Source organism: Hypanus sabinus, chromosome X1, assembly GCF_030144855.1.
Source record: "Hypanus sabinus isolate sHypSab1 chromosome X1, sHypSab1.hap1, whole genome shotgun sequence".
Taxonomy (NCBI): domain Eukaryota; kingdom Metazoa; phylum Chordata; class Chondrichthyes; order Myliobatiformes; family Dasyatidae; genus Hypanus; species Hypanus sabinus.
Window position 1 is genome coordinate 23,454,783 of NC_082738.1, and position 12,987 is coordinate 23,467,769.

Sequence of the window (12,987 nt, forward strand, 5' to 3'; positions counted from 1 at the left end):
GTCATTGCGTGCATGTATGGCAGAGATAGTGAGGTTCTTGATTAACCAGGGCATCAAAGAGTATGGGGAGATGGCAGCAGAGTTGGGATGACTGGAAGAGTTGGATCAGCGATGATTGAATGGCGGAGCAGACTCGATGGGCCAAATTACCCAGTCCCAGAATGTGAAAGGACAGTTTGATAACCCAGTGTACCCAGTCCCAGAGTGAGAAACGGCAGTGTGATGACCCAGTGTGCCCAGTCCCAGAGTGTGAGAGGACAGTGTGATGACCCAGTGTACCCAGTCCCAGAGTGTGAAAGGACAGTGGCATAACCGAGTGTGCCCTTTCACAGAGTGTGAAAGGAGAATGTGATCATCCAGTGTACACAGTCACAGAGCGAGAAAGGACAGTGTGATAACCCAGTGTACCCAGTCCCAGTGTGAAAGGAGATGTGATAATCCAGTGTACGCAGTCACAGAGTGAGAAAGGACAGTGTGATAACCCAGTGTACCCAGTCCCAGAGTGTGAAAGGAGAATGTGATAACCCAGTGTACCCCATCCCAGAGTGAGAAACGGCAGTGTGATGACCCAGTATGCCCAGTCACAGAGTGTAAAAGGACAGAGTGATAATACAGTGTACCCAGTCCCAGAGTGTGAAAGGACAGTGGCATAACCGAGAGTGCCCTTTCACAGTGTGAAAGGAGAATGTGATAATCCAGTGTACGCAGTCACAGAGCGAGAAAGGACAGTGTGATAACCCAGTGTACCCCATCCCAGAGTGAGAAACGGCAGTGTGATGACCCAGTGTGCCCAGTCCCAGAGTGTGAGAGGACAGTGTGATGACCCAGTGTACCCAGTCCCAGAGTGTGAAAGGACAGTGGCATAACCGAGTGTGCCCTTTCACAGAGTGTGAAAGGAGAATGTGATCATCCAGTGTACAGTCACAGAGTGAGAAAGGACAGTGTGATAACCCAGTGTACCCAGTCCCAGAGTGTGAAAGGAGAATGTGATAATCCAGTGTACGCAGTCACAGAGTGAGAAAGGACAGTGTGATAACCCAGTGTACTCCGTCCCAGAGTGTGAAAGGAGAATGTGATAATCCAGTGTACGCAGTCACAGAGCTAGAAAGGACAGTGTGATAACCCAGTGTACCCCATCCCAGAGTGAGAAATAGGCAGTGTGATGACCCAGTATGCCCAGTCACAGAGTGTAAAAGGACAGAGTGATAACCCAGTGTACCCAGTCCCAGAGTGTGAAAGGACAGTGGCATAACCGAGTGTGCCCTTTCACAGAGTGTGAAAGGAGAATGTGATAATCCAGTGTACGCAATCACAGAGTGTTAAAGGATAGAATGATAACCCAGTGTACCCCATCCCAGAGTGAGAAACGGCAGTGTGATGACCCAGTGTGCCCAGTCACAGAGTGTGAAAGGACAGAGTGATAATACAGTGTACCCAGTCCCAGAGTGTGAAAGGATAGTGTGATGACCCAGTGTACGCAGTCACAGAGTGTGAAAGGACAGTGGCATAACCGAGTGTGCCCTTTCACAGAGTGTGAAAGAAGAATGTGATAATCCAGTGTACGCAGTCACAGAGCGAGAAAGGACAGTGTGAAAACCCAGTGTACCCCATCCCAGAGTGAGAAACGGCAGTGTGATGATCCAGTATGCCCAGTCACCGAGTGTGAGAGGACAGAGTGATAACCCAGTGTACCCAGTCCCAGAGTGTGAAAGGACAGTGGCATAACCGAGTGTGCCCTTTCACAGAGTGTGAAAGGAGAATGTGATCATCCAGTGTACGCAGTCACAGAGTGAGAAAGGACAGTGTGATAACCCAGTGTGCCCTTTCACAGAGTGTGAAAGGAGAATGTGATCATCCAGTGTACCAGTCTCAGAGTGAGAAAGGACAGTGTGATAACCCAGTGTACTCAGTCCCAGAGTGTGAAAGGAGATGTGATAATCCAGTGTACGCAGTCACAGAGCGAGAAAGGACAGTGTGATAACCCAGTGTACCCCATCCCAGAGTGAGAAACAGCAGTGTGATGATCCAGTATGCCCAGTCCCAGAGTGTGAGAGGACAGAGTGATAACCCAGTGTACCCCATCCCAGAGTGAGAAACGGCAGTGTGATGACCCAGTATGCCCAGTCACAGAGTGTAAAAGGACAGAGTGATAACCCAGTGTACCCAGTCACAGAGTGTTAAAGGACAGAGTGATAATACAGTGTACCCAGTCCCAGAGTGTGAAAGGATAGTGTGATGACCCAGTGTACGCAGTCACAGAGTGTGAAAGGACAGTGGCATAACCGAGTGTGCCCTTTCACAGAGTGTGAAAGGAGAATGTGATCATCCAGTGTACCCAGTCTCAGAGTGAGAAAGGACAGTGTGATAACCCAGTGTACTCAGTCCCAGAGTGTGAAAGGAGATGTGATAATCCAGTGTACGCAGTCACAGAGCGAGAAAGGACAGTGTGATAACCCAGTGTACCCCATCCCAGAGTGAGAAACGGCAGTGTGATGATCCAGTATGCCCAGTCCCAGAGTGTGAGAGGACAGAGTGATAACCCAGTGTACCCAGTCCCAGAGTGTGAAAGGACAGTGGCATAACTGAGTGTGCCCTTTCACAGAGTGTGAAAGGAGAATGTGATCATCCAGTGTACACAGTCACAGAGCGAGAAAGGACAGTGTGATAACCCAGCGTACCCAGTCCCAGAGTGTGAAAGGAGATGTGATAATCCAGTGTACGCAGTCACAGAGCGAGAAAGGACAGTGTGATAACCCAGTGTACCCAGTCCCAGAGTGTGAAAGGACAGTGGCATAACCGAGTGTGCCCTTTCACAGAGTGTGAAAGGAGAATGTGATAATCCAGTGTACGCAGTCACAGAGCTAGAAAGGACAGTGTGATAACCCAGTGTACCCCATCCCAGAGTGAGAAATGGCAGTGTGATGACCCAGTGTGCCCAGTCACAGAGTGTGAAAGGACAGTGGCATAACCGAGTGTGCCCTTTCACAGAGTGTGAAAGGAGAATGTGATCATCAAGTGTACGCAGTCACAGAGTGAGAAAGGACAGTGTGATAACCCAGTGTACCCAGTCCCAGAGTGTGAAAGGAGAATGGGATAATCCAGTGTACGCAGTCACAGAGTGAGAAAGGACAGTGTGATAACCCAGTGTACTCAGTCCCAGAGTGTGAACGGAGAATGTGATAATCCAGTGTACGCAGTCACAGAGCTAGAAAGGACAGTGTGATAACCCAGTGTACCCCATCCCAGAGTGAGAAACGGCAGTGTGATGACCCAGTATGCCCAGTCACAGAGTGAGAAAGGACAGTGTGATAACCCAGTGTACCCAGTCCCAGAGTGTGAAAGGAGAATGTGATAATCCAGTGTACGCAGTCACAGAGCGAGAAAGAACAGTGTGATAACCCAGTGTACCCCATCCCAGAGTGTGAAAGGAGAATGTGATAATCCAGTGTACGCAGTCACAGAGCTAGAAAGGACAGTGTGATAACCCAGTGTACCCCATCCCAGAGTGAGAAACGGCAGTGTGATGACCCAGTATGCCCAGTCACAGAGTGTAAAAGGACAGAGTGATAACCCAGTGTACCCAGTCACAGAGTGTTAAAGGACAGAGTGATAATACAGTGTACCCAGTCCCAGAGTGTGAAAGGATAGTGTGATGACCCAGTGTACGCAGTCACAGAGTGTGAAAGGACAGTGGCATAACCGAGTGTGCCCTTTCACAGAGTGTGAAAGGAGAATGTGATAATCCAGTGTACGCAGTCACAGAGCTAGAAAGGACAGTGTGATAACCCAGTGTACCCCATCCCAGAGTGAGAAACAGCAGTGTGATGACCCAGTATGCCCAGTCACCGAGTGTGAGAGGACAGAGTGATAACCCAGTGTACCCAGTCCCAGAGTGTGAAAGGACAGTGGCATAACCGAGTGTGCCCTTTCACAGAGTGTGAAAGGAGAATGTGATCATCCAGTGTACGCAGTCACAGAGTGAGAAAGGACAGTGTGATAACCCAGTGTACCCAGTCCCAGAGTGTGAAAGGAGAATGTGATCATCCAGTGTACGCAGTCACAGAGTGAGAAAGGACAGTGTGATAACCCAGTGTACCCAGTCCCAGAGTGTGAAAGGAGAATGTGATCATCCAGTGTACGCAGTCACAGAGTGAGAAAGGACAGTGTGATAACCCAGTGTACCCAGTCCCAGAGTGTGAAAGGAGAATGGGATAATCCAGTGTACGCAGTCACAGAGTGAGAAAGGACAGTGTGATAACCCAGTGTACTCAGTCCCAGAGTGTGAAAGGAGAATGTGATAATCCAGTGTACGCAGTCACAGAGCTAGAAAGGACAGTGTGATAACCCAGTGTACCCAGTCCCAGAGTGTGAAAGGAGAATGGGATAATCCAGTGTACGCAGTCACAGAGTGAGAAAGGACAGTGTGATAACCCAGTGTACTCAGTCCCAGAGTGTGAAAGGAGAATGTGATAATCCAGTGTACGCAGTCACAGAGCTAGAAAGGACAGTGTGATAACCCAGTGTACCCCATCCCAGAGTGAGAAACGGCAGTGTGATGACCCAGTGTGCCCAGTCCCAGAGTGTGAGAGGACAGAGTGATAACCCAGTGTACCCAGTCCCAGAGTGTGAAAGGACAGTGGCATAACCGAGTGTGCCCTTTCACAGAGTGTGAAAGGAGAATGTGATAATCCAGTGTACCAGTCTCAGAGTGAGAAAGGACAGTGTGATAACCCAGTGTACTCAGTCCCAGAGTGTGAAAGGAGATGTGATAATCCAGTGTACGCAGTCACAGAGCGAGAAAGGACAGTGTGATAACCCAGTGTACCCAGTCCCAGAGTGTGAAAGGACAGTGGCATAACCGAGTGTGCCCTTTCACAGAGTGTGAAAGGAGAATGTGATAATCCAGTGTATGCAGTCACAGAGTGAGAAAGGACAGTGTGCTAACCCAGTGTACTCAGTCCCAGAGTGTGAAAGGAGAATGTGATCATCCAGTGTACCAGTCTCAGAGTGAGAAAGGACAGTGTGATAACCCAGTGTACTCAGTCCCAGAGTGTGAAAGGAGATGTGATAATCCAGTGTACGCAGTCACAGAGCGAGAAAGGACAGTGTGATAACCCAGTGTACCCCATCCCAGAGTGAGAAACGGCAGTGTGATGATCCAGTATGCCCAGTCCCAGAGTGTGAGAGGACAGAGTGATAACCCAGTGTACCCCATCCCAGAGTGAGAAACGGCAGTGTGATGACCCAGTATGCCCAGTCACAGAGTGTAAAAGGACAGAGTGATAACCCAGTGTACCCAGTCACAGAGTGTTAAAGGACAGAGTGATAATACAGTGTACCCAGTCCCAGAGTGTGAAAGGATAGTGTGATGACCCAGTGTACGCAGTCACAGAGTGTGAAAGGACAGTGGCATAACCGAGTGTGCCCTTTCACAGAGTGTGAAAGGAGAATGTGATCATCCAGTGTACCCAGTCTCAGAGTGAGAAAGGACAGTGTGATAACCCAGTGTACTCAGTCCCAGAGTGTGAAAGGAGATGTGATAATCCAGTGTACGCAGTCACAGAGCGAGAAAGGACAGTGTGATAACCCAGTGTACCCCATCCCAGAGTGAGAAACGGCAGTGTGATGATCCAGTATGCCCAGTCCCAGAGTGTGAGAGGACAGAGTGATAACCCAGTGTACCCAGTCCCAGAGTGTGAAAGGACAGTGGCATAACTGAGTGTGCCCTTTCACAGAGTGTGAAAGGAGAATGTGATCATCCAGTGTACACAGTCACAGAGCGAGAAAGGACAGTGTGATAACCCAGCGTACCCAGTCCCAGAGTGTGAAAGGAGATGTGATAATCCAGTGTACGCAGTCACAGAGCGAGAAAGGACAGTGTGATAACCCAGTGTACCCAGTCCCAGAGTGTGAAAGGACAGTGGCATAACCGAGTGTGCCCTTTCACAGAGTGTGAAAGGAGAATGTGATAATCCAGTGTACGCAGTCACAGAGCTAGAAAGGACAGTGTGATAACCCAGTGTACCCCATCCCAGAGTGAGAAATGGCAGTGTGATGACCCAGTGTGCCCAGTCACAGAGTGTGAAAGGACAGTGGCATAACCGAGTGTGCCCTTTCACAGAGTGTGAAAGGAGAATGTGATCATCAAGTGTACGCAGTCACAGAGTGAGAAAGGACAGTGTGATAACCCAGTGTACCCAGTCCCAGAGTGTGAAAGGAGAATGGGATAATCCAGTGTACGCAGTCACAGAGTGAGAAAGGACAGTGTGATAACCCAGTGTACTCAGTCCCAGAGTGTGAACGGAGAATGTGATAATCCAGTGTACGCAGTCACAGAGCTAGAAAGGACAGTGTGATAACCCAGTGTACCCCATCCCAGAGTGAGAAACGGCAGTGTGATGACCCAGTATGCCCAGTCACAGAGTGAGAAAGGACAGTGTGATAACCCAGTGTACCCAGTCCCAGAGTGTGAAAGGAGAATGGGATAATCCAGTGTACGCAGTCACAGAGCGAGAAAGAACAGTGTGATAACCCAGTGTACCCCATCCCAGAGTGTGAAAGGAGAATGTGATAATCCAGTGTACGCAGTCACAGAGCTAGAAAGGACAGTGTGATAACCCAGTGTACCCCATCCCAGAGTGAGAAACGGCAGTGTGATGACCCAGTATGCCCAGTCACAGAGTGTAAAAGGACAGAGTGATAACCCAGTGTACCCAGTCACAGAGTGTTAAAGGACAGAGTGATAATACAGTGTACCCAGTCCCAGAGTGTGAAAGGATAGTGTGATGACCCAGTGTACGCAGTCACAGAGTGTGAAAGGACAGTGGCATAACCGAGTGTGCCCTTTCACAGAGTGTGAAAGGAGAATGTGATAATCCAGTGTACGCAGTCACAGAGCTAGAAAGGACAGTGTGATAACCCAGTGTACCCCATCCCAGAGTGAGAAACAGCAGTGTGATGACCCAGTATGCCCAGTCACCGAGTGTGAGAGGACAGAGTGATAACCCAGTGTACCCAGTCCCAGAGTGTGAAAGGACAGTGGCATAACCGAGTGTGCCCTTTCACAGAGTGTGAAAGGAGAATGTGATCATCCAGTGTACGCAGTCACAGAGTGAGAAAGGACAGTGTGATAACCCAGTGTACCCAGTCCCAGAGTGTGAAAGGAGAATGTGATCATCCAGTGTACGCAGTCACAGAGTGAGAAAGGACAGTGTGATAACCCAGTGTACCCAGTCCCAGAGTGTGAAAGGAGAATGTGATCATCCAGTGTACGCAGTCACAGAGTGAGAAAGGACAGTGTGATAACCCAGTGTACCCAGTCCCAGAGTGTGAAAGGAGAATGGGATAATCCAGTGTACGCAGTCACAGAGTGAGAAAGGACAGTGTGATAACCCAGTGTACTCAGTCCCAGAGTGTGAAAGGAGAATGTGATAATCCAGTGTACGCAGTCACAGAGCTAGAAAGGACAGTGTGATAACCCAGTGTACCCAGTCCCAGAGTGTGAAAGGAGAATGGGATAATCCAGTGTACGCAGTCACAGAGTGAGAAAGGACAGTGTGATAACCCAGTGTACTCAGTCCCAGAGTGTGAAAGGAGAATGTGATAATCCAGTGTACGCAGTCACAGAGCTAGAAAGGACAGTGTGATAACCCAGTGTACCCCATCCCAGAGTGAGAAACGGCAGTGTGATGACCCAGTGTGCCCAGTCCCGGAGTGTGAGAGGACAGTGTGATGACCCAGTGTACCCCATCCCAGAGTGTGAAAGGACAGTGGCATAACCGAGTGTGCCCTTTCACAGAGTGTGAAAGGAGAATGTGATCATCCAGTGTACCCAGTCCCAGAGTGTGAAAGGAGAATGTGATAATCCAGTGTATGCAGTCACAGAGTGAGAAAGGACAGTGTGCTAACCCAGTGTACTCAGTCCCAGAGTGTGAAAGGAGAATGTGATCATCCAGTGTACCCAGTCTCAGAGTGAGAAAGGACAGTGTGATAACCCAGTGTACCCAGTCCCAGAGTGTGAAAGGAGATGTGATAATCCAGTGTACGCAGTCACAGAGCGAGAAAGGACAGTGTGATAACCCAGTGTACCCAGTCCCAGAGTGTGAAAGGACAGTGGCATAACCGAGTGTGCCCTTTCACAGAGTGTGAAAGGAGAATGTGATCATCCAGTGTACGCAGTCACAGAGTGAGAAAGGACAGTGTGCTAACCCAGTGTACTCAGTCCCAGAGTGTGAAAGGAGAATGTGATCATCCAGTGTACCCAGTCTCAGAGTGAGAAAGGACAGTGTGAAAACCCAGTGTACCAGGTTCCAGTGTGTGAAAGGACAGTGTCATAACCACCCCCAGAACGTGAATTGTCAATGTGATGGCTGCACTGCCTTCTTTTGTCATATAGTTTTTAACAAAGCTGAATCTTTAGTTTTCTATTTTTGTCTTTGTGTTAACTTTTTTGAGGTTACCTCAAGCTTGGTACATACCTTTTGTTTCATATGGTGGATCTCTGATGATTTTTAAGTAACACTTATACTGTGCTGACATTATTATGGAACGTGACTCAGTCAGTGACGGCAGCAGACTCGCCATTGTTTCTCTGTTTGGTTCAACTGTGCTGTGTTCCCAGCAGGCTAACTGGAAAGGAAAAAGTATTTCTTTTGTGAACTTCTTGAACTGTTGAGCAGCCTCGTGTTTGTTTCTCCATTTCATTGACTTGCATGTTATATCCTCTGTCATATTGCCAAGTTTTTTTTCCCAGTGAGAAAGTCACTCACTTCATATTTCACAACACAAAGCAGGACTAGTTCATATGAAAGTTAGGCAGCGGTTGACTTGATCATTTACTTGTTAATTGCTGGCCTGTTTTGATGCTGAGTTAAACCAATTTCAGATTTGATCAACCACTATTCTTAAGTAAAGATCCTGTGCAACAAATTCTTGGATAACAGATAAAGCAAAATTCAGTCATTTACCACTGAACTGGAAAAAACCTGTTTATTTAGCAATGGTGATTTTCCACCTATAAAACCATACTGCGATTTCCTAATTGCCTGGTTACTATGTGCCTAGTAACGAATTTCAAAATGTTTCTCAATGCCAATGTCAGGCTCATAGGCCTATCTTTCCTCTTATCAAAGTGGAATATGCAGGAAACACTCAGCAGGTCAGGCAATATCTATGGAAGGTGAGTTCAGGTTTGTGGACCTTCATAAGAATTGGGAAACGGGTTGAGGTAGAAGTTTCATTAGGTGAATGAGTGTTCATGGAAGAGATCTGGTTGAGCCTCTGTTCAAAGAAGAGGTGGATGGCCTTCAGATCATTATGATGTAGGATGGAGTTATAGAGGGACAGTCCATCCATATTGAAGATTGTTGTTTTGGACAAGGGAACTGGAAACTGTCAAATCTTCTCAGTTTAATGAAGGGTCCCAGATCTGAAACCACCATCTCTGAAGCCCTCTATTAAAATGATAGTTGTTGATCTTTCATCCCATTTAACTTCTTCAGCACTTGACTACTTTTGTTACTTTAAGTTTCTCACAATCATTAAATACAGAAAATTTACTTGCAAGCACTAAGCTGAAAGAAATGATCTTAAGAGAACAATAAGGTAGACAGAAGGAAAGAAATTTTTGAGATGACAGTACAATACAGCAATACTGTGATAATCCTGCACCATCAAGACTTTGGTTGTGCCTGAATGGCAAATCTACTAGACCACTAAATGTTACTTTTTATTCATAGCCCTCCATACCTTTAATCACTTATTTTATGGCAATACTATAAATAAATATTATCCCATCGTATAATGAAGTTTCAAGTGTGCATGGTGAGTATCAAGGAAGTGCAGGAAACGGGGCCTGCTGAGTTTAGAGAGAGTAAGAAGCGGAGCCCCAATGAGTTTAATAAGCACTGGGACCATGCGAAAGAGAACAAGGTACAGGGAAATGACTGGGGGTGCTGGAATTGCTCTTGAAGCTGGCAAAGACTTGATTGGCTAGGATAAACTGTCCCTAGTTTAGGTTAATGGAAAAAGATTCAAAGGAGAGTTGGTGGGTATCTGTGTCAGAGAATAGGTTACAGTGATACAGGGAATAAGACGGCGATTGCTCCCCTGGAAAATGGCATAGACTCAAAGGCCTTCTTAGGTAGTGTTTTTAGTGAAACTGTGTTAGAGAAAGTATGTGACAGTACTCAATGATGGCAGATGAAAATTCACAGAGGGAATACTGTTGTAAAGCATTTCAGACAGGAAGGGAAACAGGTGACAAATTTGCTCCATGAACGTAATGGAAACAGTGAAGTACAAAGCTGATTGAAATGTTGAGTGGGTTTGCTGAATAAAGTCCACAACTGTGACAGCTCTGGGAAATCATTAACAGAGGGAATAAACTACTGAACACCATTAGAATGTAAATCATGGATGAAACAGTGCTCAGACCAACTTGGTGGGCACCAGGTTCGGTTCTGGTCTCTCTCATCATGAATGCTGAAGTTGGTGAGGCAGAAAGAGACTGAAACATTTGAGATAATCAGAGAGAGGAACCAGAGTTTGTCCTAAATGTGGTCTGGCAAATCATGAAAACTGGGGAAACCTTCACTATTCAACCTGTAAAGGAGATGCTTAAGAGAATGCAAGACAGAAGAAAAAAAAGGAAAAGGTGAATCTGGATTCTTACTTTAAATGAAGGGATAAGAAAAAAGGGGTCACTACATTAAACAAACAAAGGCAAATTTAGGGTGAAGGTCAGGAAGTTGTCCTTTTCTGGGAGGTGTGGGGAAGAGAAGAGAAAGAACAAACCCTCAATCGTATTGCTATGATCAGGCAACTTTGTGACAAACAGTATACAGTTAATTGGTCAACATATAAATTTTTTATTGGACGATAAATGCATGGCTGAGGGATTGGAGCAGGGGACAAGGATCCAGATTTCTGGATCATTGAGACCTCTTCTGCTGCAGGCATGATCTGTACAAAAAGGACAGATTGCACTTGAATCCCAGGGGGACCAATATCCTGCCAGGGAGGTTTGCTGAGGCTATTGGGGAAGTTTAAACTAGAATTGCTGCGGGATGGGAACTGAAATGAAGAGACTGGGGAAGAGGCGGTTGGCTCACAAATAGAGAAAGCTTGTAGACAGTGGGTGATAGAGAAGGGATGCGTTCAGACCGAAGGCTTGAGATGTGTCTATTTTAATGCAAGGAGTGTTGTGAACAAAACAGATGAGCTTAGAGTGTGGATCAGTACTTGGAGCTATGATGTTGTGGCCATTACAGAGACTTGGATGGCTCAGGGACAGGTTTGGTTACTTCGAGTGCCAGGTTTTAGATGTTTCAGAAAGGACAGGGAGGGAGGCAAAAGAGGTGGGGGCATGGAACTGCTGATCAGAGATACTGTCACGGCTGCAGAAGAGGTGGACGCCATGGAGGGATTGTCTACGGAGTCTCTGTGGGTGGAGGTTAGGAACAGGAAGGGGTCAATAACTTTACTGGGTGTTTTTTATAGGCCGCCTAATAGTAACAGGGATATCGAGGAGCAGATAGGAAAACAGATCCTGGAAAGGTGTAATAATAACAGAATTGTCATGATGGGAGATCTTAATTTCCCAAATATCAATTGGCATCTCCCTAGAGTGAGGGGTTTAAATGGGGTGGAGTTAGTTAGGTGTGTTCAGGAAGGTTTCTTGACACAGTATGTTGATAAGTCTACAAGAGGAGAGGCTGTACTTGATCTGATATTGGGAAATGAACCTGGTCAGGTGTCAGATCTCTCAGTGGAAGAGCATTTTGGAGATAGTGATCATAATTCTATCTCCTTTACAACAGCATTGGAGAGAGATAGGAACAGACAAGTTAGAAAAGTGTTTAATTGGAATAAAGGGAATTATGAGGCTATCAGGCAGGAAATTAGAGGCTTAAATTGGAAACAGATGTTCTCAGGGAAAGTAGGGAAGAAATGTGGCAAATATTCAGGGGATATTTGTGCAGAGTTCTGGATAGGTACATTCCAATGAAACAGGAGAGTTATGGTAGGGTACAGGAAACGTGGTGTACAAAGGCTGTAATAAATCTAGACAAGAAGAAAAGAAAAGCTTACAAAAAGTTTAGAGAGCTCGGTAATGTTAGAGATCTAGAAGATTATAAGGCGATTAGGAAGCAGCTTAAGAAGAAAATTAGGAGAGCCAGAAGGGGCCATGAAAAGGCCTTGGTGGGCAGAAATAAGGAAAATCCCAAGGCATTCTACAAGTGTGTGAAGAGCAAGAGGGTAAGACGTGAAAGAATAGGACCAATCAAGTGTGACAGTGGGAAAGTGTGTATGTAACCAGAGGAAATAGCAGAGGTACTTAATTAATACTTTACTTCAGTATTCACTATGGAAAAGGATTTTAGTGATTGTTGTGATGACTTGCAGCAGACTGAAAAGCTTGACCATGTAGATATTAAGAAAGAGGATGTGCTGGAACTTTTGGAAAGCATCAAGTTGGATAAGTTGCCGGGACTGGACAAAATGTACCCCAGGCGACTGTGGGAGGCAAGGGAGGAGATTGCTGAGCCTCTGGTGATGATCTTTGCATCATCAATGGGGACGGGAGAGGTTCCAGAGGACTGGAGGGTTGCAGATGTTGTTCCATTATTCAAGAAAGGGAGTAGAGATAGACCAGTGAGTCTTACCTCAGTGGTCGGTAAGTTGATGGAGAAGATCCTGAGAGGCAGGATTTATGAACATTTGGAGAGGTATAATATGATTAGAAATAGTCAGCATGGCTTTGTCAAGGGCCAGTTGTCCCTTACAAGCCTGATTGAATTTTTTGAGTATGTGACTAAACACATTGATGAAGGAAGAGCTATATAGGTAGTGTATATGGATTTCAGCAAGGCATTTGATAAGGTACCCTATGCAAGGCTAATTCAGAAAGTAAGGAGGCATGGGATCCAAGGGGACATTGCTTTGTGGATCCAGAACTGGCTTGTCCACAGAAGTGGTTGTAAATGG

The 12,987-nt window shown here is 46.4% G+C and overlaps 1 protein-coding gene across 5 annotated transcripts in view; it reads right to left on the reverse strand.

Annotated features, from left to right (window-relative positions):
* Positions 1-12,987, reverse strand: part of LOC132384692 (calcitonin gene-related peptide type 1 receptor-like) — a 100,484-nt gene that overhangs the window by 34,191 nt on the left and 53,306 nt on the right. For all 5 annotated transcript variants that reach the window (XM_059956061.1, XM_059956060.1, XM_059956064.1 and 2 more), the window contains exon 3: positions 8,478-8,628. In XM_059956061.1, the coding sequence (XP_059812044.1) occupies positions 8,478-8,628 (151 nt within the window). The remainder of the gene's footprint in view (positions 1-8,477; positions 8,629-12,987) is intronic.